General features: G+C 42.1%; 1 protein-coding gene across 14 annotated transcripts in view; it reads right to left on the bottom strand.

The window, feature by feature from the left end:
- PMS1 (PMS1 homolog 1, mismatch repair system component) overlaps positions 1–24,525 on the bottom strand; it is a 98,132-nt gene that overhangs the window by 11,527 nt on the left and 62,080 nt on the right. For 12 of the 14 annotated variants that reach the window (XR_010591337.1, XR_010591336.1, XR_010591338.1 and 9 more), the window contains 4 exons: positions 17,099–17,221; positions 14,048–14,191; positions 8,709–9,625; positions 2,090–2,548 (listed from right to left, as the gene is read on the bottom strand). Coding sequence is in view for 9 of the 14 variants with exons in the window: in XM_005308035.5 (XP_005308092.2) it covers positions 2,090–2,548; positions 8,709–9,625; positions 14,048–14,191; positions 17,099–17,221 (1,643 nt within the window). In the remaining 5 variants the exon portion in view is untranslated. Of the gene's footprint in view, positions 1–2,089; positions 2,549–8,708; positions 9,626–14,047; positions 14,192–17,098; positions 17,222–24,525 lie in introns of those variants that run through there. The other 2 variants (XR_010591340.1, XR_010591339.1) reach the window with 1 other exon arrangement.

Below are 24,525 nucleotides of genomic sequence, written 5' to 3'. Positions count from 1 at the left end.
CATAAAAACTCCAGGTCAAATCAGCTTGAAAAAGACAGACTTGAGTGTGACAATTTTCTTTTTATATCCCAAAGACCTGTGTTTTATTTTTTGTAACTGATATGCTAACAATAAATTACCTAAATCAAAAGCATATTCCTATTATTCCAAGAAAAAAGCATCATGATTTAAAATTAAAATTGCTAGATAATAAAGCTGTTATAAAAACTAGCTGGCAAGAAGCAACAGAGGGTCCTGTGGCACCTTTAAGACTAACAGAAGTATTGGGAGCATAAGCTTTCGTGGGTAAGAACCTCACTTCTTCAGATGCAAGATTCACTTGCATCTGAAGAAGTGAGGTTCTTACCCACGAAAGCTTATGCTCCCAATACTTCTGTTAGTCTTAAAGGTGCCACAGGACCCTCTGTTGCTTTTTACAGATTCAGACTAACCGGCTACCCCTCTGGTAGCTGGCAAGAATGATCCAATTAAATAAAATCGAAATATTATAACATGTAGAAACTGTTAAGGTATGCTGATAAGGATACTAATTCTCTTACATTCTATATATTTTTTCTAAAAGAACCCCAAAATCTAGATGGTTAGAAATTAACATTAGACCTTGCCTGCTCCACAACCAATAGAAGTTGGTGAGGAGCTGTGGAAATAGGGAGTATTTAGCAAAGCTCTGGGTGATGAATAAAATAATTTATTTTAAGAAGTATCTGGCCCTCACTTCACAACCCTAAAATCAATGACAAAATTCCTACTAACTTCAATATGAGCAGGACTAGGTCTCTTTCTAATTTTAAAACATGGTGTAAATGTAAAAGTAACATTTCCCAGTAGATTTAAAAAGAAATGTTACTTACCTTACAGTAACTGGAGTTCTTTGAGTTGTGTGGTCTGTATCTACCTCATGACAGAGCCAGTGGTGCTGATTAAGGTCAGGTGGTGAATACTGGCATCACCAAATCCCTTTTTTTGATGAGGGAGGGTGCTGTTGGTGTGGGCAGCATCGTTCCCTTTTTTTTGCTTACTGGTACTGGAGGTGGTCCCACCCCTTCAGGGGTCAGCGGTTTCAAAGTACTCTTGGCTCTCCATACTACGAGCCAGACCTGTGCTCCCCTTGAGATCCTGACACAACTGTAACAGGATGCAGAGTCTGACCAGATTGGGAGGGTGCAGAGGAAGAAGTCCTCTTAGATGAGGACTAGGGAGGGGATTTCTCCTTTTTATGAGAGTGCTCTTAATCTCCTCCCATCTACTGTGCCTGTTAAGGTCCTTAGCTCTGTCCTCTCATGATCCAGAACAGGGGAGTACTGTACTCAGAGGGGCACTTCTCAGCATCTACAACCAATGAACAGGGAGTCTGATGACTCGGGACTGGCCTGGGGCCTCATTGAGCAATCCAGCAGGGATTTTCTGAGCTGGAACTTTCAAGATTGCCAGGTTCAGAGGGGAAAGGAATGCCAAATATTGCAACCTGGAGGGGATGTTGATCTCCCCAGGCAATAGAAACAAGTGTCATGGAAGTCACTAACTGGGAAGAGCTGGGGACAGGCCACATAGCTCTTGAAGCCAGGGATCTTAAACATACCAAGTACTCCAAATGGTGGGAATATTGGGGTGGAGGAATGCCCCCAAAACCTCTACTAACACTAGCTAACTAAATACTACCACTAACTAACTAGATAAAGGTAAAAATTTTCAAAATTTTCTGTAAAAAGTTAAGCAGGAATGCTAGTAAATATGTGGACAGTGGAGGGGTTCCGTGGACTATGGAGGGTAAAAAGCAACTGAAGAGGCAGGAAATCCGCATCACCCTCTATGCCCTCGGTTTGGAACACAAGGAGACACAGGCACAGACCTATGGACACTGCTAATAAGTCTTCTGGTCTCAGGTCCATGGAGCTCTTGTGCATCTTGAGTGAGGGACCACCACTTAAAAAAAAAAATTGTGCCTAAGGCCTCCACAGTGTTTACAGTAGATAATTCCTATGTGATACTTAAAAAAACAAAATCAACCACAAAAAACAAACAAAAAAGTCCCCCAAACAAAACAAAACAAAAAAACCCACGACAACACCCTTGCTCCACACTACTATACCTGTCTGTTAATACAATTGGCTTGTCCAGTTTCTCTACAGGAAGTTTGTGTTGCTCCAGTAGTTTTTTATAAAGTAGGGCTTCTTCCACTCTATACGGATTTAGCAACATGATTTTTTTTCCAGAAGCAATTATCCATGCATCAGGAAAACTCAGGTGACAGATCAGGCAAGACTCGTTTTTATCAAAATTTGTCTTCTCAAGCCTCTGAAGTTTACGTTTGAAAGAACTCATAGAAAAAGGCACCTGTACAATTTTCAGAGCTTGGTTATGTCTCTGTTTCTTTTCAATTTGAGACTGAAAAAGTTTGTCAAGTTTCTGCTGGTCAGAGAGAGAAGTCTTCAGTTTGGGCTTGTATCTTTTTTCTGTCTCTTTTGTTGAGCTCTGTATTCTCTGCTCCACAGCTTTCTTGGTTTGTCTGTTGTATCGTTCCAGGTCTTTTGTGGCTTTTTCTTCATACCTAAATGGAGAGTGGGGCAGGGTGTGGGAGAGAAATCACAAATGTAACAAACTAAAGGCCAGATTCTGACACCCATTCTCATACAGTCATGCACCTCCACTCCCTTTCATAGCCACATTAGCTTTCTCTGCATCCTGACCCAGGTACTCAGCACCCCGGTACCCTACCCCATTGACCAAGTGGGTGAGAAGTGTCTGAACAGTGGACGGAGCCTTGCCTCTACCCCAGTGTGACAGCCAGAAGAGCTGAGCTGTTACTTCTGCTTTACAACTAAAGGCTCAATCTAACCTTAAATTTATAACCAGAAATACTGTTTCAGAAGTACATGTTCAACTTATAGGCACTTAATTTGTATTGCAGAGTAAATGCCACTTGGCATTTTGACTTCAAATGGTTTTAAATTCTTTGATTGTATAGGTATAAAAAACTGACACTGATACCTACATTCATAATTTTTGGGGACTATTGATAATAGCCTTATCAATCAACTTATCAGAGAAGCGCAGGCATTTGGTAGCAAACTGCTATGGAATACTGCTTACCCAGCCCCAGGGCTAAATTATAAGAGCCCCAGGAAAAGACTTTCTTCAAGCAGGATTTCAGTAAGAGCCTAGTCTACAAAGATCAGTTTGAATAACTGAATAACTTTATAAAGAAATAAAATTACAATGATGTAGTTTATTGTATAGATTCTTTAAAAACATTTAAACTATACAAATATAAAATAATGCTACGGATCAGACCATCTCTAGAAAGACTTTAGTTTGAGGAGAATTTGAAAAGACTGAGATTGCCAGATATTCTAAACTAAACAAAGACATAAATTATGACTGGTACAGAGAAGGTAAATGAGGATCTCCTATTTACTCCCTTTTATAATATAAAAGCAAAGGGATACTCAATGAAAATGAGAGCAAAAATTTAAAAATGGTAGACTTTGTTACCCAATGTATATATTATCCATCCTGTGGAATTCACTGTCACAACATATCACTGAGTCCAAGTGCATAGCAGGATTTAAAAAACGATGATTCATTTATATGAATAATAAGATGATCCACAGCCACATTAGATAGGATAAAAATAATACAGGATATAAATTATCTTGCTTAAGCCAACCACTAACTGACTGGGGTTAAGGAAGAAACTTTCCTATAAGCAGGCTATTCTTTAATTGTCCACTCTGGGATTTCTTATACCTTCCCTCGATGCATCTAGTTCTAACCACTGTAAGAAACAAGATACAGAACTACACTGGCTACTAGTCATTGTTATAGCAATTCCTGTGTTCCTCTGTGGCTGTACATACTGGGTAACACTCAGACCCTTCAAGTGAGGACCTCTTTTATATCAGTGCTTAAGTATAAAGGGGATTGAGATCATGTGACTAGCTATGCAACCCTTGCATTGGCTGTTGGTGAGTATTTAAGCGAGTAATCGTATTGACCTCATGGGAGTAAGCAAGAGCTAGTGCTGAACAACAGGGATGGGTATTGCACAGTCAGGCTCTATGACACTTAAAAATTGCTATACGCTTTTTTGTGGACACGACTAAGATAATAACCAACTGGGGTAAAAATCTGTCTGGGGATTAGTCCTGCTTTGAGCAGGGGGTTGGACTAGATGACCTCCTGAGGTCCCTTCCAACCCTGATATTCTATGATTCTATGATTATTTTAGGTTATATAAAGGCAGGGACTTTACAATACAGATCTATAGGGCTGGTTGCCTCCCAGATACAAATCTTAATGTTTGAAGACCTTAGCAGAATTTAGAATTTGCTCAATTCTCCTTTCCTACCCCCATTCAAGCTCCTGGATTCTGTCTAGTAATACAACTGATTTCCAGTAAGAAGCAGTATTATCCTATATCAGTATTGGAAATAAGTATTTTAACTGGTCTTATGTTAATTTATTCACTGATACTTGCTGGAACAGTCAGATTCAATTATCTGCATGTAAGGTGGAAAATAAGGTCAACAGAAGGATCACCATTTGTAATTAATTATAATGTGCTAACATTCACATATGGTACTAATATTTAGTTTACTAAAGCAGTCATCTTGGGATGAGCAATAAATCATGTCCAAGAAAAACATGGAGTAAATGTTAAGATAAAAAACATCTGCTACTTGTAAAATTAATGGGTGAAACAGAAAAACTTTATCCTGATTATTGGGTTATAACTTTGACCTGATCCATACTCTTTCTGCTTTCAATGCCAGTTTGTTACAAAGGTGAACATTTAATTATGTGGCTATTGGGTTTACAATGACATATTAAAACTTTAAAAACGCACACATTTAAGAAACACTTGTTGTTATAGGTTTAATTCAGGAGAAACTCCAGCCCTGCAAGTGTTGAGTTTGGGGGCTTTGTAAGTATCTGACAGTGTCCAGTCTACATTCAGAAAGTAAACAGCAGGGTCACTAACAATGAAAGCTATCCATTTCCCTTTTCAAGAAAGATCTTTCTGCATAGGCAAGTGTGATCCAGAGGGGCCAGGAGAAATACAGGTAGTTGCCTCCTGGCTAGTTAGAGGTGACTTAGGAAGATTAGAGATGATGCTGGAATTCTCAATTCAAAAGCAATGAATTTTTTAAGGAAAATATCAGGCTAGTTCCAAAAGGAGCTTTGCTCAAGGAGGAAAAATAAGGCTTCCTCCCATGTGACTTACCCTACATTTTACTATTTCTCACTTGTACCTTAAGCCCAGATGGAAAGATTTAGCAAGCAGTGAGAAATCCACGAGACTGTTAGAGAGGAAGCAAGTAGGATCATTTGAATAGGGCAAAATTTGACCCGAAAGAGCCCCAAATACCCCAAAATAAAATAAAGAGGACATCCTTTGGCAAGTCAGTTCATCCAGATAATGCAAGTCAATTATTTCAAACTCTACTGTATTTGATAAGTATCACATTCTAGGGCTGCTTTTGAGAAAATATACCTCTTCTATGACAATAGCTTTTGTCTCTTGACTTTTATTGGCAGCTTTTAAAAGTGTATGGACTGTTGATGACAATCTGTATTTTCTTAGACTACCCTTTTAAATACACAATCCCCTTGTTACTATAGGTCAGTGGTTCTCAACTAGGGGGCCGGGACCCCCTGGGGGCCCACGAGCAGGTTTCAGGGGGTCCGCCAAGCATGGCCAGCATTAAACTCACTAGGGCCTAGGGCAGAAAGCCGAAGCCCCGTTGTACAGGACTACAGCCCAGGCTGGAGCCAACACCTGGGGATGAGGCCTGAGCAACTTAGCTTTGCGGTGCCCCCTGTGGTGCCCTGGGCATCTGCCCTGCTTGCTACCCCTTAACGTCAGCCCTGGCTTTTATATGGAGAAAAACAGTTGTTGTGGCACAGGTGGGCTGTGGAGTTTTTATAGCATGTTAGGTGGGCCTCAGAAAGAAAAAGGTTGAGAACCCCTGCTATCGGTGAGCTAATTTATCCAGACTGTACCTGGTAGACCGAGTTAGTAGAGAACGACATTTTTTTTAAACATTGAACAAATCTTCAAGATTGCTATCTTTGAGAAGACAACTATAGATCTTTCTGCTTTGTTAGCTTCTCTTAGATCTTTGGTCTCTTGGATTGTTTCTTGCCTTAGCCAATACTTACACACTGAACCATAAGACTTAGCTGTTATATCCATCTGAAAGAGGGAAATCTGTAAAACCCCAGACAATAGTTTTGATGAAAATAAAGAAAACATTAGGGAGCTGATCTTTGTATCCAACTTGATAATAGTTAATATTTTGCAAATGGGAAAAATTAGTTTTTGTAATAAATGCTAGCTGGATATTCCTTATATTCTGGGAATTCCTCTCTATCTAATATATCTTTAGGATGGAATTATATTAAATGTTGCTTTGCTGGCAGATGACAAGTGTTACCGCTGGTGTTTATCACAGAATATTGTTCAAAGGTATTATTAATTTAATTAAATTATATGGAAATCAGCTTCAACAGATATTCTATGTATAGTGCATATTCACTTTCTATCCAAGAGCAATCCAATTTTTGTTTAAAAATAAATGCTAGTAGAACATTAAAACTGAGATTTTAATTGCAGAAAAATTAAGAAAAAAATAGAATTAGGGTTCCCATAACATGTCTGGCTTGGGTAACCTGCCAGGAGTTAAAACTCCTATTGGCATAGATCAGAGGGTTATTGGTACACACAAGCTTTCCCAATGCGCCACGGTTCAGTTTGCAGGGAAGGCCATATAATGCAAGCAAGCAACATTTTTAAGGTCTTGAAATGTGTGAAAATATTGTAAAATCAGGTTAAAAAAAATTGGTGTCAATATTAATTACATATCTAGAGATAGGTCTTCATTTTAGGTAATATGGAGAGTCCAGTATTCAGGATTTAGTCACTCATCTGTAATTTCATTGGAGGTGACATTTATAGTGGAAAAAGAGCAAACTGGATATAAGGTTCAACAATTTTATGACCAAAAGTGACAGTTACAACTACACAAGTTGATAAGTGTAATTGAGCTGCATGCTTCATAGTACAAAATGATTACCTGTGAGGTCAAGAAGGAACTATTCTTCCCCTGCTCCCACTGACTATGGCAATGCACTCCATAACTGACTAGGTGCCTTATGGACTGTTTTCTTTCCTCAGCGTCTCAGACTCTGGCTACTACCAGAATCAGGATGTTAGAGATGATGGAAGAGTTTGGATTAGTATTGCAAATCCCATATTCCTAACAGTGTTTTAGCTTTTAAAAGCAGCTTCTCAGTGGCAAGCTTCATAAGTGACCATCACATCCCACACGGGAAAAATTCTCTCATTCTTTTTGCTCCTAGCAGCAGTTCAGAGCTTAGTTCTTCTCCCACTAAAGTCAATGGCAAAACTTCCACTAACTTCAGTGGGTAGAGAATCAGATGATTAAAGAAAAATATGAGCAAGTGACTGTTTTATGGATATGGTTAATTTAATTCTTCCCTACAAGCCACAGAGCACCTCTGTGGCTGGTGCTTAAGACAATCTACTTGTTTGGCTGCTGGGGAGTGCTGAGATCTCTGAATCAGTGGGGATTTGGGTAGCATGAAATACTTCTCAGAAGTCATCATCTGATGCAGTTTTTTATACATAGTTATGGGGATTGGGAACTATTCTGGACTTAAGGGGCTTTGGTTTTTTTTTTTTTTTTAATTGTATTTTAAAAAACAGAACAACCTGTTCAAATGCCTAGAGTCTGGGAAAAGTTATTTTTGTGTAGAGCAATGACAAAAAAATAGGACATGGAGGAGAGAAGGATTGGGGAACTACATGGTGGGGGATCCTCAGCTGCGAACCAACTCCTCCCACAACACACCCAGAATGACAGCCTTTTGGTAAGTCCCTGTAAAAGTGGGCTTCATGCAATTCAGGTGCTGTACACCTCCTGCCTGATTATCCTAAAAACTGGACTTACTCAGCCAGCAGAACTGTGACAGCTCAAGAGGGTGGGGGCAGCCCAACAAATGCACAGATAAGGCCAGGATTTTGCCTCTAAAAATACATGAGAATGACAAGATAGTTATATTTTATTGAAAGTAATGGAGAGTAATTGTTAAAAAAAATGCAGTGACATTCTGTGCGATCTTATACACCTGTGCAACCCCACTGACCACAAAAAGGCTGAATGGGATATAAGTTAGCACAGTGAATCGGCCGGCCCTTGGAAAAAAGTTGCCCAAAATGTGCCTTGGTATTTGGCAAAAGAAGGTTGGTGACAGTAACTGCTCTGAGATGTGTATAATGGCACAGAGAGAACACACAACATGTGCCAAGTGTTTAAAGAATAAATCAAAAATCTACCAAAGTAAGATGGCAATTATACAGGGTCATTGTCTCGGTCTACAAGAAAATATAATTTTAATAAGTTGCAAAAATTGATGTATTTTACGAAAGACAGCAACATATTTAAATTGAAAAACAGAGTGGAAAAATTAGTAATACAGAAAGCAGTACATATCTGCACACAGTAAACATCATAATTAGCAATACAACCTTTAGCCAGGATGGTGTTCTTGGCAAGCCAAAAATCATTTTCCATCCTGTTTTTTATAAATGATGTGGATGTAATTTTTCATTTTTTGCACCCAATGAGTCACCCAGAATGGAAACTACATGGCTTAAAGGTCAGGTGCAAACTCTGGAAACTTACTTCATTTTCTCCTCTCTGCTCAGTTTCTCCCATAGTCCTTCAATTTTCAGCATCAAGTCCTCCATGTTGGCCTTTGGATTATCAGTTAATAATCTAGAACGATATTCTTGGGTGAACAGGGCAACTGCTGATATGGGTTTCCGGATTATTTGATTACTAATTAAATCATAGGCCATGATCTGTCCTGCTTTATCATTAACCACATTCGTTTTTTTAATATTTTGATTTGCACTCTGCTGATCATGATCTTGTTCATCAGTATTTTCATTTGCCTTATGATTTGTTTTTCCTCCTACTTCAGGTATCAAAATCTTTACAGGTTCCAGGTTCTCTCCTGTAGCATTTTTAAATGCATTCCCCTTGCTCCAATTATCGGCAGAGATTTCAGATACATACTCAGGGACTGTATTTGCCTCATTTTTTTCCACTTCATTAGTGTGACTGGCTCTCAAAGGATGCTCACTTCTGTTTTTAGATTGAGTGTCCATGTGAGTACTGCCATCTAGGGTTAATGTTACACTATATCCATTCTGGCTGTCCTCACATGATAAATTATTTATGGAACTGTCTTGAGATATATCACTCACAGTCACATCAGTGCCAGAAACTTCTTTTCTATTGAGGAGACCATGAGTATTATCACTAGAAAATCTTTGATGCTTTAAGCAGACCTCTGTGTTTTTTCCTGCTTGACCATTTTGCACATCATTACTGAATGAAAAGGATGAAGTATGTGCATGTGGATCACTGTTTCCAAATGGTTCCGTTTTATTAACAAGCACATCTGTTTGTTCTGTTTCATTAACAACCATGTCCACTGAGGTAACATCTGTTTTATTAGTTTCAGAAGAAACTGTACCAGGTAGTAGCCCATACAGCGATGTCAATACATTTTCAACAGCAGATAAGACAGATTCCTGAAAAGAAAACTCATAAGCATTAGGACAAATTGTCAATGAAAATGTACTTGACAGTTGTTGACACAATACAATAGCAATAAAACACAATTCTATTCACTGTATTTTTTGAGTTAATTTAGATTGATTGTATTATGAAGCATTAGTAGTTCATACATTCGCATTAAAATATGCCAAACATTCACTAATCAGTGAGATCCTTTAGCCTTAAATCTTTCCCTATAAATACTTTTGCTCCACTGATAAATTTTAATACCACAAAACAGATGTACTGCTTTCTTTATGACCTAGTACTCGTATGTTGTTTCTTTAGAACAGTATTAGCGTATCTATTCTCACTCAGTATACACTAACTGGAGTTAGAAACACACTATCAGGGTGGAATGGACTAACAACCAAGTCAAGTTAGCATCACAATTTTAGTGAGAGTGTTCATTCATAGAATGGTTCAAAGACTGTTTTTATATGAAAGGTAGAAAATTTTAAAAACAAACAGAAAGAAAGAAAACTTCTTTAGAGTAAAAGGAGAGTTTTAAACAAACTTATGTGAAAATAATCTGCTTATGTTTATTTTCATACAAATTATATTGAAATATCATTTATTCTGTGATTCTAACCCACAAAACCAAGAAAATGCCTTGTTAAGAGAGGTGGTTACATATTAGTCTAGACTGTGCCACCCTTAGGGCTTGTCTCCCATAATCCACGCTATGGAGGTATGATTTCTAAAGCATACTAATGTGCTGTGTGTTAATTGGGCTGTTTCAAACAGCCCTACATTAAAGCATGCTAGGGAACCTTTAATGTGAATCTAGTACTACGCAACACAGAGCACTTTAGAAATCATACCCCTGTAGTGCATATTATCTCATTGTGTAGAGAAGCCCTTATCTACCTTGAGCAGTGTAAGCAAACCCACTGATTTCCATGGTACTACTCATGATCTAAGGTGCTATTCAGTGATAGGAAGCGTATCACAATCGGTCTCTATGCGATCTCTGATACAAGACACAATGGGCCAAGTTTCAATCTCAGTCATGAATATTACATCCTGTAGCCTCCATGATGTCAAAGGGCATGCCACACACACACAATGGCAAAATTTGGCCCTAAACAGAAACAACTCAAGTTTTTAATATTAATGTTGTATTTAAATCCCCCACTTAATGTAAGTAACTATAAAATTATGAAAAGAATTGTGTAAAAAGGACATAAATCATATTTCTGTTTACAGACCAGTCATTATAAAGCCATCTGAAGATGAAAAGCGCTATTGTGATATAAGTACTATGCATGACTGATTTAAGCAGCTCTGTGAAGACAGAAATGAACTTATGACTTAAAATAATTGATGTTATAAAGTATATAGCAGCGGGAATATACTGCCAACACCTGATCAGGGTGGTGATGGTGATTGTGAAATGCTCAGGGAGATTAGAGAGATACAGAGGCCCAAAACACAATAATAATAGGGGATTACAAGTATTCTCATATTGACTGGGTATATGTCTCCTGAAGAAAGGATGCACAAACAAAATTTCTAGACACCATAAATGACTGCTTCTTGGAGCAGCTTGACCTGGAAACCACAAGAGGAGAGGAAATTCTTGATTTAGTCCTAAGGCCTAGTCCACACTAACCCCCCACTTCGGACTAAGGTACGCAAATTCAGCTACGATAATAATGTAGCTGAATTCGAAGTACCTTAGTCCGAACTTACCGCGGGTCCAGACGCGGCAGGCAGGCTCCCCCGTTGATGCCGCGTACTCCTCTCGCTGAGCTGGAGTACCGGCGTCGACGGCAAGCACTTCCGGGATCGATTTATCGCGTCTAGACAAGAAGCGATAAATCGATCCCAGAAGATCGATCGCTTACATCCGGACCAGGAAGTAAGTATAGACGTACCCTAAGTGGAACGCAGGATTTGGTCCAAGAGGTGAATATAACTGAATTCTTTCAGTAGTAACAACCATAATGTAATTAAACTGCATGAAGACTATTTAAAAACATCACAATAGAGGCTCAAAGTAAATGTATACTCAATCTAAACAAGCAAACGAACAAACAAGAGGACAAAAAAAAAAAAAAGCTACCATGGCTAACTAGCAGAGTAAGAGATGTGGTTAGAGGTAAAAAAGCAACCTTTAAAAATGGAAGTCAAATCCTAGTGAGGAAAAATAGAAAGGAACAAATTCTGGCAAGTCAAGTGTAAAAATATAATAAGGCAGGACAAGAAAGAATTTGAAGAGCAACTAGCTAACCACACAAAAGATGACAGAAAAAAAAATTAAGTACATCAGAAGAAGGAAACCTATGAAACAGTCAGAGGGGCCACTGGATGATCAAGATGCTATAAGGCAGAACTCAAGGAAGACAAGGCTGTTGCAGAGAAGCTAAATGAATTCTTTGCATCAGTCTTCACTGCAAAGGATATGGGGGAGATCCCCACACTCAAGTCATTCTTTTTAGGTGTCAAACCTGAGGAACTGTCCCAGACTGAGGTGTCAATAGAGAAGGTTTTGGAACAAACTGATAAGTTGAACAGTAATAAATCAACAGGACCAGATGCTATTCACCCAAGAGTTCTGCAGGAACTCATATATGAAATTGCAGAACTATTAAGTGTGGTATGTAACCTATCACTTAAATCAGCCTCTGTACCAGATGACTGAAGGATAGCTAATGTAATGCCTATTTTTAAAAACTCTCTAGAGGCAATCATGCAATTACAGGCCAATAGGCCTAACTTCAGTACAGTGAAAACTGGTTGAGACTATAGTAAAGAACAAAATTATCAGACCCATAGATGAACACGATATGTTGGGGAAGGGTAAACAAGACTTTTGTAAAGGTATATCATTGCCTCACCAATCTATCAGAATTCTTTGAGGGAGTCAGCGTGCACGTAGACAAGAGTGATCCAGTCGATTCAGTGTAGTAGAATTTTCAGAAAGCCTTTGACAAGGTCACCCAACAAAGACTCTTACACAAACTAAGCAGTCACGGGATAAGAGGGAAGGTCCCCATGGTTAAAATATATGAAATATCAGTAAACAGGGGTCAGAAAAAGGGGTAAACAGTGAGGTGGCAAAATTTGCAGATGATACAAAACTTCTCAAGATAGTTAAGTCCCAGGCAGACTACGAAGAGCTACAAAAGGTTCTCTCAAAACTGGGTGACTGGGCAACAAAATGGCAGATGAAATTTAATGTTGATAAACGCAAAGTAATGCACACTGGAAAACATAATCCCACCTATGCCTATAAAATGATGGGGTCTAAATTAGCTGTTATCACTCAAAAAAGATCTTGGAGTTACTGTGGATAGTTCTCTGAAAACATCTGCTCAATGTGCAGTAGCAGTCAAAAAAGCTAACAGAACATTAGGAACCATTAGGAAAGGGGTAGATAATAAAGCAGAAAATATCACAATGCCACTATATAAAGCCATGATAAACCCACACATCCAATTTTGTGTGAAGTTCTGGTTGCCCAGTCTCAAAAAAGGTGTGCTAGAATTGGAAAAGATACAGAGAAGGGCAACAAAAATGGTTAGGGGTATGGAATAGCTTCCATATGGGAAGAGATTAAAAAAACTGGGACAGTTCAGGTTAGAAAAGGAGATGATTAAAGGGGGATATGATAGCGGTCTATAAAATCATGAATAATATGAAGAAAACCAATAGGGAAGTATTATTTACCCCTTCACACAATGCAAGTATTAGGGGGTCGCACAATGAAATTAATAGGCAACAGGTTTAAAAAACAAAACACAAGGAAGTACTTCTTCACACAACACATAGTCAATCTGTGGAACTCTTTGCTAGGGGATGTTGTGAAGGCCAGTAGTATAACTAAGTTAAAAAAGAATTAGATAAGTTCATGGAGGATAGATCCATCAATGGTTATCAGAAAAGATGGTGAGGTATAAAACCCCATGCTTTGGGTGTCCCTAAATCTTCACCCGCCAGAACCTGGGACAGAATGGCAGGAGACAGATCACTCTGTTCATTTCCTCTGAAGCATCTGGGCCTGGACACTGTCCGAGGTAGGATACTGGGTTAGATGGACTATGATCTAACTCAGTATAGATGTTCTCAGGATATTGGGCTCTGAAGGGAGCATGGCTGAGACAGGGGCTAGTATGACAGTACACAAATGATCTTTAAAATCAAATAAATGGTTACTCATTTGATTCAATAATTTTCAAATAGTCATGTTACAAGGGCAGCCTATCATATATGAACTACTAAAGCCTCATTCCTGTAAAGACTAATGTATGTGCTTAATTTTAAGCAACTGATTACTCACACTGAAGCCAATGAGTTATGCATGAACCTAAAATTAAACGTGGTAAGTCTGTGTAAGATCAGGGCCTAAGCAAGCAAATACCAATTTAAAAATAAATTAAAATATAAATTACCTTATTATGAAGTAAAACTTGAGTTTTATCAGGTGTTAAATTAACATCCACAGCGGAGGCAGGTACAGTAATATTAATAAAGAAAACAGGGTATGAACGAGAAGAATCTTTATGTGACTTCAGATTATAGTACCGTCGAACCAGCTACAGATAAATGCAACAAAGGAAAGTCAGTAAAAGTAATAAAATAGACCCAAAAGGTACAGAAGCAAAATACTACACTAAACAAACAGTTTTTAAATTGTATTTTGTCAAATTAAAAAAGATGCTAAAACAAGAAGTTAAAAATGTCCTTTTGGGGAGATCTGTACACCAGGAAAATCCTCAGTAGGGCATTTGCATGTGGTTTCCACTGCCTTTGTGCCACATAAGTCCCAGAAAATCTGCTCCAAAGTATTAATTGTGGCTCCATGAACTTTCTGAAATAATATATTTAGCCCACTTGATATATTTGGAGAAAAAGGTAATGTATGGTTCTATTCAATGCCCAAAGTGGGCAGGAGATCCAGCACTTTTTTCTAGGACAACTGAACACCATTATCTCTGAATTTTTAAAAAATGAAAATATATGTATATGTTGTAATATTTTGAAATAAATATTGTTTCCTTTGAGGAAAGAAAAAGGATGAATTAGAAGGTGGCATTCCTACCATGTCCACCAATGTCAAACTCACCCTCTTCCTCAGATCAGGATTCATTTGCAATTTAAATAATAGAGATAAGCTCTCTCTGGAACCCTGACTGTGCCTAAGATTTTCTCCAGGTCTTTTCCCACCCGCCCCCCAGTCTTCTCACTTCTCTTATCTCCTGATGGAGTTAAAACGTCTCACCTGCCACCAAGAGACTACAGAACTATTCAGCAGTTCTTTTCAGGGTTTTATCTCCTGCTAATAGGGTGGGTGAATAGTAGTATTTGGAGGGCAGGGGGGAAATCAAACAAGAATTATGTAATAGAACAGAAAAGAAAAAGAAAAAAAAGTTAAGGATAAGGGTAAACTGCAGAACAGATGTTTTTAAATCATGCAGTTGTAATATACCCACATCACCCTCAAGTTCTGTTCTCAGCAACAAACTGAACTACAGTTGTATGATATATACAGGCCCATCGATGGGGGGGAGGGGGGGAAGGGCACAAGGGGGCAATTGCCCAGGGGCCTGGGCGATTTAAAAGGGCCCAGGGGACCCGGCCACCACTGCAGGGTGCTTAGGCGTGCGAGACTGCTCCGAGCCCCGTGCTTTGGGGGGCCCCGCGGGCCGGTGTTGGTGGTCCTGGAAGTGACGTATTTGTCACTTCCGCCTTGGGCCCACCCCCCCAAGGACGGCCCTGGGGGCCAGAATTTCTGTTGGCGAGCCTGGAGATATATCACTTTTTTCTTCCTTCTTAGGATAATAAAGTGTGAAACTAAAATCTCAGGCTTACATATTGTAGTTCAGGTACAACAATGATTATTTCAGCATAACTTGGAAAGATTTTTTTCTTAGTAGATACACTTTCACTTGTAGGGTGACCAGATCACTGACAGGAAATATCAGGACGCAGGGGGGGAGCAAAAAAAAAAGCTGTTTTGCAGGTGCTGGGGGAATTAGCAGGCGGGGAAGGAGCCACTGGAGCGAGAGGCGCGGGGCTCTGGACCCCAGCAGCGGTGGGGGAGAGCGGCTCAGGGCCGCGTGAGTGGGTTCCTCGGCCTGCCCTGTAGGGGGGTAGCGTCCCCACCCCGCGCCAGCATGTTTCGCCGGCCGCCACAGGCCAGTTAAGGAGCCGAGTCCCCCCTCCCCCCTCCCCCTGGCTCCTCAGCTGAGCGGCATTCCTCCTCCCTCCAGGGTTGCAGCTGGAATGCCGGCACAAGCCTGGAGGGAGGGGGTGGTGGCCAGCTTCCAGTTCCTGGAGCTGGTGAGTAGGGGCACCGGGGGGGCAGGCAAGGGGGCTGCTCCCCCAGGAGGACGACGGGGGGGGGGGGGGGGACAAATTAAGCACATACATTAGGAGCCGGCCGGGGTCCCCCTCAAGCCAATAAACTTTACAAGGCCACTTGTGCGGCCCCGAGCCGCTCTCCCCCACCTCTGCCGGGGTCCGGAGGGGGGAGCAGCCCCCTTGCCAGACCCCCTTGCCCGCCTGGTGCCCGTACTCACCAGCTCCAGGAACTGGAAGCCGGCCACCACCCCCTCCCTCCAGGCTTGCCCCGCCATTACAGCAGCAAGCAAGCCTGGGAGGGAGGAGGAATGTCACATGCTTGGGGAAGAGGCGGGGCCAGGGCGGGGATTTGGGGAGGGAGCCAATGGGGGATGGAGGCAGCGGAGTCGGGGGAGGGCAAAAGCCCTTCCGGGAGGGCAAAATTTCTTGTTTGTCCAGTGTCCCGACCACACATCGGTCGGGACGTGGGACAAACAAGCAAATATCGGAACAGTCCCGATAAAATCGGGATGGCTGGTCACCCCATTCACTTGTAACCCAAAGCTGTGTAAATAAAGCTTTTGTTATAAAATCTTGGTGAGGAATGCCACTGCCCCATTCTACCTCAGAAGACAGCTCAAAATAAGACACAAAAGTATTATTATTATTGTTGTTTATATGTATTACAGTAGCACCCAGACCAGACACCCCAATCAGGGATGGGTAAACATTATTCTGGGCACTACACAAACATGAAGTTTCTATCCCAACAAGCTTAAAATCTAAATAAGATGGGAAGCAGGGCCTGTGGGATATAGGAGGCAGAGAACTGGTTTGACTTGACTCTTCTTAGAGGTTGTCAACCTGATTTCAGGTTGTGTTGAAGAAAGTTTCATATAACTTTGGGTCCCAAGTGAGAATTATTTGATTTTCTCCATCACAAAAAAAAGGGGGCTTTGATGTAGTCTTTAATTTTGTTCCCACAATCAACTGTAGTGCAAATAAGTGTTTAGATCCCTAAAGTACCCCATTTGTGTATGTATTTAGACTTTCAAAAGCTAACATTTGCACCTTCAATTAATTTACACCAGCTATCAATTGTGGGCAGAAAGTGAGAAACCTCTCTTTATTCTATTGAATTAGAAGTTGGGGTATGGTACCTTTAATATTTCCTTTTGATGTACTGGCCGATTGTTTATATAGATGAAACTCCTTTCTGAACTTGAAAGACTTGTCAAAGAATTGTCTGATTCAGGTTTTGGAAGAAATCCAGAGAGAAATACCTATAATTGTAAAACAAGTACAATGATCAATAAGAGAAGTCTCCCCACACATTTTATTTGTAAAGAAAACAGATAACTCAAATTAATTAGCTCAAGATTCAAATGATCCAAACGTGCATTGCCTTTCAAAATTATCAGAGAAATCAATAAAAGAATTCTTTAAAAAGAGCTGAAATAGTTTATGTTTTGCCTCTATTCCTGTTGAATTTATTGAGAAATCCTAGGCCCAGATCCTGTGCTACACCAGAGCGCTACTCAGTGCAGCAGAGGGGGTGTTGACTGGGGCCTACAGAAGTGTCTTTACGCCATCTTTGCTCTCTCCCTTTCTAATCCTTGGAGCAGTCTCAAGGGCTATTCTGCAACAAGGAACTGTCGGAGCATGATGCCACCTTTGTGTTCGTCTGATACCTATGGTTGCCAGTTTGACCCCTGTACATTTTAGAGGCATTATTTCAATGACTCTTCCATAGGCAGGAATTGCTCTAAACACACTCTCTCCTGCTCTTGTCCACCCTCTACACTGGAGGAAACCAGGTGAGCGTAACATAAAGCAGGCTGCGTCAGTTCTCTGCTGGCCAGGGATTCCCCCACATTAGGACACCTCTGAAGTGGTTTTGTGTGGCCAGCAGTGCAAAGCAGCTTTAACAGAGGCCAGCATCTAGTCCCCCAGGTCAGTCTTACAAACTTATGAATATTCAATTCACTTTGCTGCATAGTTTTAAAGTGATGTCAAATTTACGAAGTTTAAACAAGAAATCCTTGAGGCATTCTGATGCCTGTCTGAGGCATACGGATGTGTTCTTTTATGTGTTCTAGTCTCATTTTAAGTTGCCAGCACATTCCTTGTGTTCTGCCTGGTAAAGCTAATGTTTGATAAAACACAGAACTCAGAGGATTGACAAATGATTAGTAATGGAATATGGGGTCCTTCACCCTTATCATCTCTAAGCATCAGTTCAAATTCAAGACAGATTCAACACACATTAATGTTGCTACCATGATACCTATACAGGAGCCTGTGTGAAACTGGTCTCCAGTCCAGTTCCAAATAGACATCATCCACATTGCAAAATCTTCTACAACAACTGGCATGCTAGTTGGCAGGTTCAGCAGAGAAGCCAGGGAATGAATGGACATGGGGATTAAGTCACTAACTCACTTCCTTGGGTTAGGGCTGAGGCACACTTGCAGGCAGACTGGGGAAACTTGATCTGCAATTGCCTCTCCTGTACCTTTTCTACCTGTAATGTGGGTGAAATAGTCAAACATGGATGCCTAAAGTTAGGCACCTAAAATCAAAGTGGCCTGATTTCAAAGATGCTGAGCACCCATGACTCTCACTGACTTCAATAAGAGCTTTGTCAGGATACTGATATTGAACCAAAGCCCACTGGTTCCCTAGAGAGCACACCTAACCTCTGTGCCATGGGGGGGGGGGGGGGGGGGGGGGGGGGGAGGGTGCTGAACCATCACCCCTGGTCAACACTAGTCACTGTCAGGATGCCAGTATTGAACTCAGACCCATCACACCCTTAGGCAACATCCCTAGAAGCTACACCACAACAGTGCACTATATTGCTGGCTCTGGTCTGCCTTTAGCCCACTTCAGCCACTGGCATTACAAGCTGTGAGTGCTCAGCACTTTTGAAAATCAGGCCTGTTTGATTTAGGTGCCTAACTTTTGGAACCAAGACTGAAAATTTTGTCACAGCCTTTTTATTTACTTAAATCAAAGCTAATAAACATATGAAACAGAACAGATCATCCTTTGGCTTCAGTGTAACCCTTCGTGATTCCTGGTTAGCTACTTCACTTCAGCAAGCTATTCATTCCCCTAGCCCTGCAATGAACATTCTGTGCCACAGCTGGAGTGTTCTGGTCAGCAACGGTTATACACATAACTAAATGCCATTGGTCAAGTTAAAGAGGTGTCAACTGTCTATTGGACCATTATCAGGAAAAACAACTAGCTGCTCTCTTACATTTTATTCTGCAACTCTATCATAGACAATCTAAATGTCACTCTGTTTTACATTTCAGCTTCTTTTTAAAATTTTAAATACTAGACACAAGTTAAGTCACTTCAAACAATAAAACTTTGCTAAACAAATGGACAACATTAAAACACAACTGGAAGGCTCTAAAATCAGGCAGTTAAGAAGTTGCCATATTCAGACTTAGTTGACTGTTATTAACTGTTTAAAACTATTTGGGAAGTCAGCATGCACTGTAACAGAGTTAATGAGTGAAGATTTCTAAAACTGGATTGCACTGGTAAAATTGTTATCTATTAAATAATCACACTTATAATACAAAGTTTTAGAAAAAATAGATAAGCAAGGAATCTTGATTTTAAGTTAAACCAGTTGTTTAAAAGTATCAGAGGGGTAGCCGTGTTAGTCTGGATCTGTAAGGGCAGCGATGAGTCCTGTGGCACCTTATAGACTAACAGACGTATTGGAGCATGAGCTTTCGTGGGTGAATACATGCATCCAACGAAGTGGGTATTCACCCACGAAAGTTCATGCTCCAATACGTCTGTTAGTCTATAAGGTGCCACAGGACTCTCTGCTGCTTTTACAGTTGTTTAAAGTGACTTATGATTATTATAGGTGGGGTTTGTAGCCCCACTTCCCATTATATGACCCTTTTTTCAAGTTGCTTACAACTTTGCAAAACTTTAGCTGTTTGGGTTGAAATTTTCCATGCGTTGTATCTGACTTTTTGGGGAACATTTCACCTAAAATGGTTCAGCTCATTCAGAGATGAGAGGTAGGGAAAAACATATTTTTAAAAAATTATGGTGATCTCTTTCTTTAAGAAGCTCTAGCAACCCCATGCTTTGTGACTTTAAATTTGATGGGCGGAGTGGGTCTTTGTGTCAGGGATGTGCCTTTTGCAACCTCCACGAAAATTCACCCAAATTTGGTCAAGTTAGAAGACTTTGGGGAAAAAAATCAGTTTGGACATGCTCAGGAGAGACTTGCTAGATCACAGCTTAATTCCCCAAAGATTCTGTCCACACTGGGCATCCTCCAGGTAAGGGCTGAGGAGGACTTTCCTTGCAACTGTAGTTCCCAACTGTTCTGGGTCATGCTGGGTCCAGATCCAGATCCTGTACCTGGACTGAGAGCAGGGAACCCGCCTCTCCTGTGCTCTTAATAGCCTGCTGACATCCAGGCAGCCATTGAAGTGGAAGGTGCCCGATGCAAAGACAGAGGGTACAAGAGCTGGACCTGGTGGGGGAGGGAACGCGGTAGAATGGGGCAAGGAGCCTGGTGACAGGAGACTGAGGCTGGTGGGAGAAAGGGAAACTGGGATTTGATGGGGAAGACTGGGAACTAGATGGGGAGGAGGTGATGGGGATAAGGAGAATGAGAACACAAGAAGCCATGTTGCAGAAGAAGAACTGGAGCAGGCTGGCAGAGATTGGAACAAAGAGCTTGGTGGAATATTGAGACTGAACAAGAGGCCCAGTGAGGGAGAGTGGGACTGGGAGCCAGTGGGGAATGTGAGCATGGGGATGCCTGGATTCGGGGTGGGCAGCACAGATCAGATGAGGAAATGGGAGAGGGGAACTAGGAATGGCTGGGTAAAGAGACTAGGACTGTTAGGCTGATTGGTCTATAATTTCCTGGGTCCTCTTTGTTTCCCTTTTTGAAGATAGGTACTATGTTTGCCCTTCTCCAGTCTCAAGGACTTCATCCATCCTCCACGAGTTCTTAAAGATAATTGCTAGCAGTTCCAAGATTGCTTCAGCCATTCCTTAAGTACTCTAGAATGAATGTCATCAGGCCCTGCCAACTTGAATACATCTAACTTATCTAAATATCCTTTAACCCGTTCTTTCCCTATCTTGACTTGCATTCCTTCATGGAGAATTTGTTTTTTCATTTTGCTTTTTAAACAATCTAGGAAATTATACACCCACATCCACACAGTTAAAAGAATGTTAAGTTTGCAAAATGAAGCACTCAAAAGATAGGAAATGCCAGAATTAAGGTTGTCTGTGCAACCTTAATTCTGCCGTGTGTGTGTGTGTGTGTGTGTGTGTGTGTGTGTGTATGTATTATGGTACAGTCTTCAATTACATGATCAAATGATATTTTTCCAAAAAGATGTTTGCCTCATTCAGTGCTCAGGTCAGCTGAATCAGGATGGGGATGAATCAGAGTTGTATAATAAAGGAGCCTTGTCTGTGGGATTCTGCTTCATTTGTTGCAAAAGTTGGGAGGTGTGTACTGAATGAGGCAGGTAACTGCAGGAAGAGAAAGGACAGTCTCAGAGATAAGGCAGCTGAATTCTGCCCAGCAGAACTAAATTCTATCCCTGCCTCTGCTACAGAGTCCCTGTGTGATGTTAGGCAAGTCACTTAAACCAAACTAATCAAAGGTGGTCGCTAATTGTGTGTTCCTCATTTTCTGGATGCCTGAATTAAGACCCTGGGGGATATGATCTGTAGAAGTTCTGAGCAGTCATGGAAGACGGGAAACATTCCAGAAGACTGGAAAAGGACAAATATAGTGCCCATCTATAAAAAGGGAAATAAAGACAACCCAGGGAATTACAGACCAGTCAAGTTAACTTCTGTATCTGGAAAGATAATGGAGCAAATAATTAAGCAATCAATTTGCAAACACCTAGAAGATAATAAGGTGATAAATAACAGTCAGCATGGATTTGTCATCATGTCAAACCAACCTGATAGCTTTCTTTGACAGGGTAACAAGCTTTGTGGATGGGGAAAAGCAGTAGATGTGGTATATCTTGACTTTAGTAAGACTTTGATAATGTCTCGCATGATCTTCTCATAAACAAACTAGGGAAATACGACCTAGATGGAGCTACTATAAGGTGAGTGCATAACGGGTTGGAAAATCGTTCCCAGAGAGTAATCATCAGTGGTTCACAGTCATGCTGGAAGGGCATAACGAGTGGAGTCCCGCAGGGATCGGTTCTGGGTCCGGTTCTGTTCAATATCTTTATCAATGATTTAGATAATGGCATAGAGTACACTTATAAAGTCTGCGGACGATACCAAGTTGGGAGGGGTTGCAAGTGCTTTGGAAGATAGGATTAAAATTCAAAATGATCTGGACAAACTGGAGAAATGGTCTGAAGTAAATAGGATGAAATTCAATAAGGACAAATGCAAAGTACTCCACTTAGGAAGGAACAATCAGTTGTACACATACAAAATGGGAAATGACTGCCTAGGAAGGAGTACTGCGGAAAGGGATCTGGGGGTCATAGTGGATCACAAGCTAAATATGAGTCAACAGTGTAATGCTGTTACAAAAAAAGCAAACATCACTCTGGGATGTATTAGCAGGAGTATTGTAAGCAAGACATGAGAAGTAATTCTTCTGCTCTACTCTGCACTGATTAGGCCTCAACTGTAGTATTCTTCCAGTTGTGGCGCCACATTTCAGGAAAGATGTGGACAAATTTAAGAAAGTCCAGAGAAGAGCAACAAAAATGATTGAAGGTCTAGAAAACATGAGCTATGAGGGAAGACTGAAAAAACTGGGTTTGTTTAGTCTAGAGAAAAGAAGACTGAGGGAGGACATGATAACAGTTTTCAAGTACATAAAAGGTTGTTACAAGGAGGAGGGAGAAAAAAATTTCTTCTTAACCTCTGAGGATAGGACAAGAAGCAATTGGCTTAAATTGCAGCAAGAGCGGTTTAGATTGGACATTAGGAAAAACTTCCTGTCAGAGTGGTTAAGCACAGGAATAAATTGCCTAGGGAGGTGGTGGAATCTCCATCATTGGGGATTTTTAAGTGCAGTTGGACAAACACCTGTCAAGGATGGTCTAGATGAGGGGTCTCAAACACGCGGCCCGCGGGGTGATTTTCTGTGGCCCGCGAGCCCCTCGCAACTCCCCTGTCCTCCCCCAGTGTTTACCAGAGCGGCGGCCGGACGTGCACCGGGAGCAGGGCAGGCTCCCTGCCTGCCCTGCGCCGCTCCAGGAAGAGGCTGGAACGTGGGGAAGGGGGGGCGGAGGGGCTGTGTGTTTCTGTTGCTTGAGGCAGTGCCCCCAGCAGCTCCAATTGGGCTGGGAACGGGGATCCGCGGCCAATGGTAGCTGCTGGAGGCGATGCCTCAAGCAACAGAAACACAGCCTCTCCCCCACCTTCCCCACGTTCCAGCCTCTTGCAGGGGTAGGGCAGACAGGCAGGGAGCCTGCCCTGCCCCTGGTACGCGCCGGGCCAGATCCTGCCCCCCGAACCCCTCCTGCAGCCGAACCCCCTGCCCTGAGCCCCCGCTGCACCCTGCACCCCAACCCCCTGCCATACCCTGCACCCCGACCCCCTGCCTCACCCCTCACCCTTCCTGCATCCCAACCCACTGCCCTGAGCCCCATGCTGCACCCCTCCTGCGCCCCAACCCCCTGCCGTACCCTGAACCTCTCCTGCACTCCGACCCCCTGCCTCACCCCGCATGCCTCCTGCACCCTGACCCCTGCCCTGAGCACCCCGACCCCATCCTGAACCCCCTGCCACACCCCGCACTCCTCTTGCACCCCAACCCACTGCCCTGATCCCCCTGCCACACCCTGCACCCCTCTTCCATCCCAACCCCTGCCCTGAGCCCCCTGCCGCACCCGACACTCCTCTTGCACCCCAACCCACTGCCCTGATCCCCCTGCCGCACCCTGCACCCCTCTTGCACCCCAATCCCCTGCCCTGAGCCCCCTGCCGCACCCTGCACCCCTCTTGCACCCCAATCCCCTGCCCTGAGCCCCCTGCCGCACCCTGACCACTTGCTGTACCCCTCACCCCTCCTGCACCCCACACCCCAACTCCCTGCTCTGAGTCCCCACCACACCCCACACCCCTCCTGCCCCCCCTGGAGGCAGGGAGGGGGCAGAGTTGGGGTGGGGATTCGGGGAAGGGGTTGGAATGGGGGCAGAGAAGGGGTGGGAAGAGGCAGGGCAGGGGTGGGGCCTCATGGAAGGGGTGGAGTGGGGGCAGGGCCGAGGGCGGCGGGGGTCGGGGGGAGGTGTCAGTAATGCGGCCCTTGGGCCAACGTACTAGTCCTCATGTGGCCCTCATGGTCATTTGAGTTTGAGACCCTGGTCTAGATAATACTTAGTCCTGCCTTGAGTGCAGAGGACTGGACTAGATGACCTCTCGAGGTCCCTTCCAGTTCTACAATTCATAGATGCAATGGAAGCTGTGCTTTGAACACATAATGTACTATGTAATGCTAAATATTCTGGAAAATCAGATCCTGAGTATTTCAAATTGGGCACCCAAAATTAGTGGATACTTTTGACCTTAATGTCTCTATGCTTCA

The sequence above is a fragment of the Chrysemys picta genome, chromosome 11 (assembly GCF_011386835.1).
Source record: "Chrysemys picta bellii isolate R12L10 chromosome 11, ASM1138683v2, whole genome shotgun sequence".
Classification (NCBI taxonomy): Eukaryota; Metazoa; Chordata; order Testudines; family Emydidae; genus Chrysemys; species Chrysemys picta.
The sequence above is the reverse complement of the archived record's forward strand: the minus strand, read 5'-3'. Positions and strand labels throughout refer to the sequence as shown.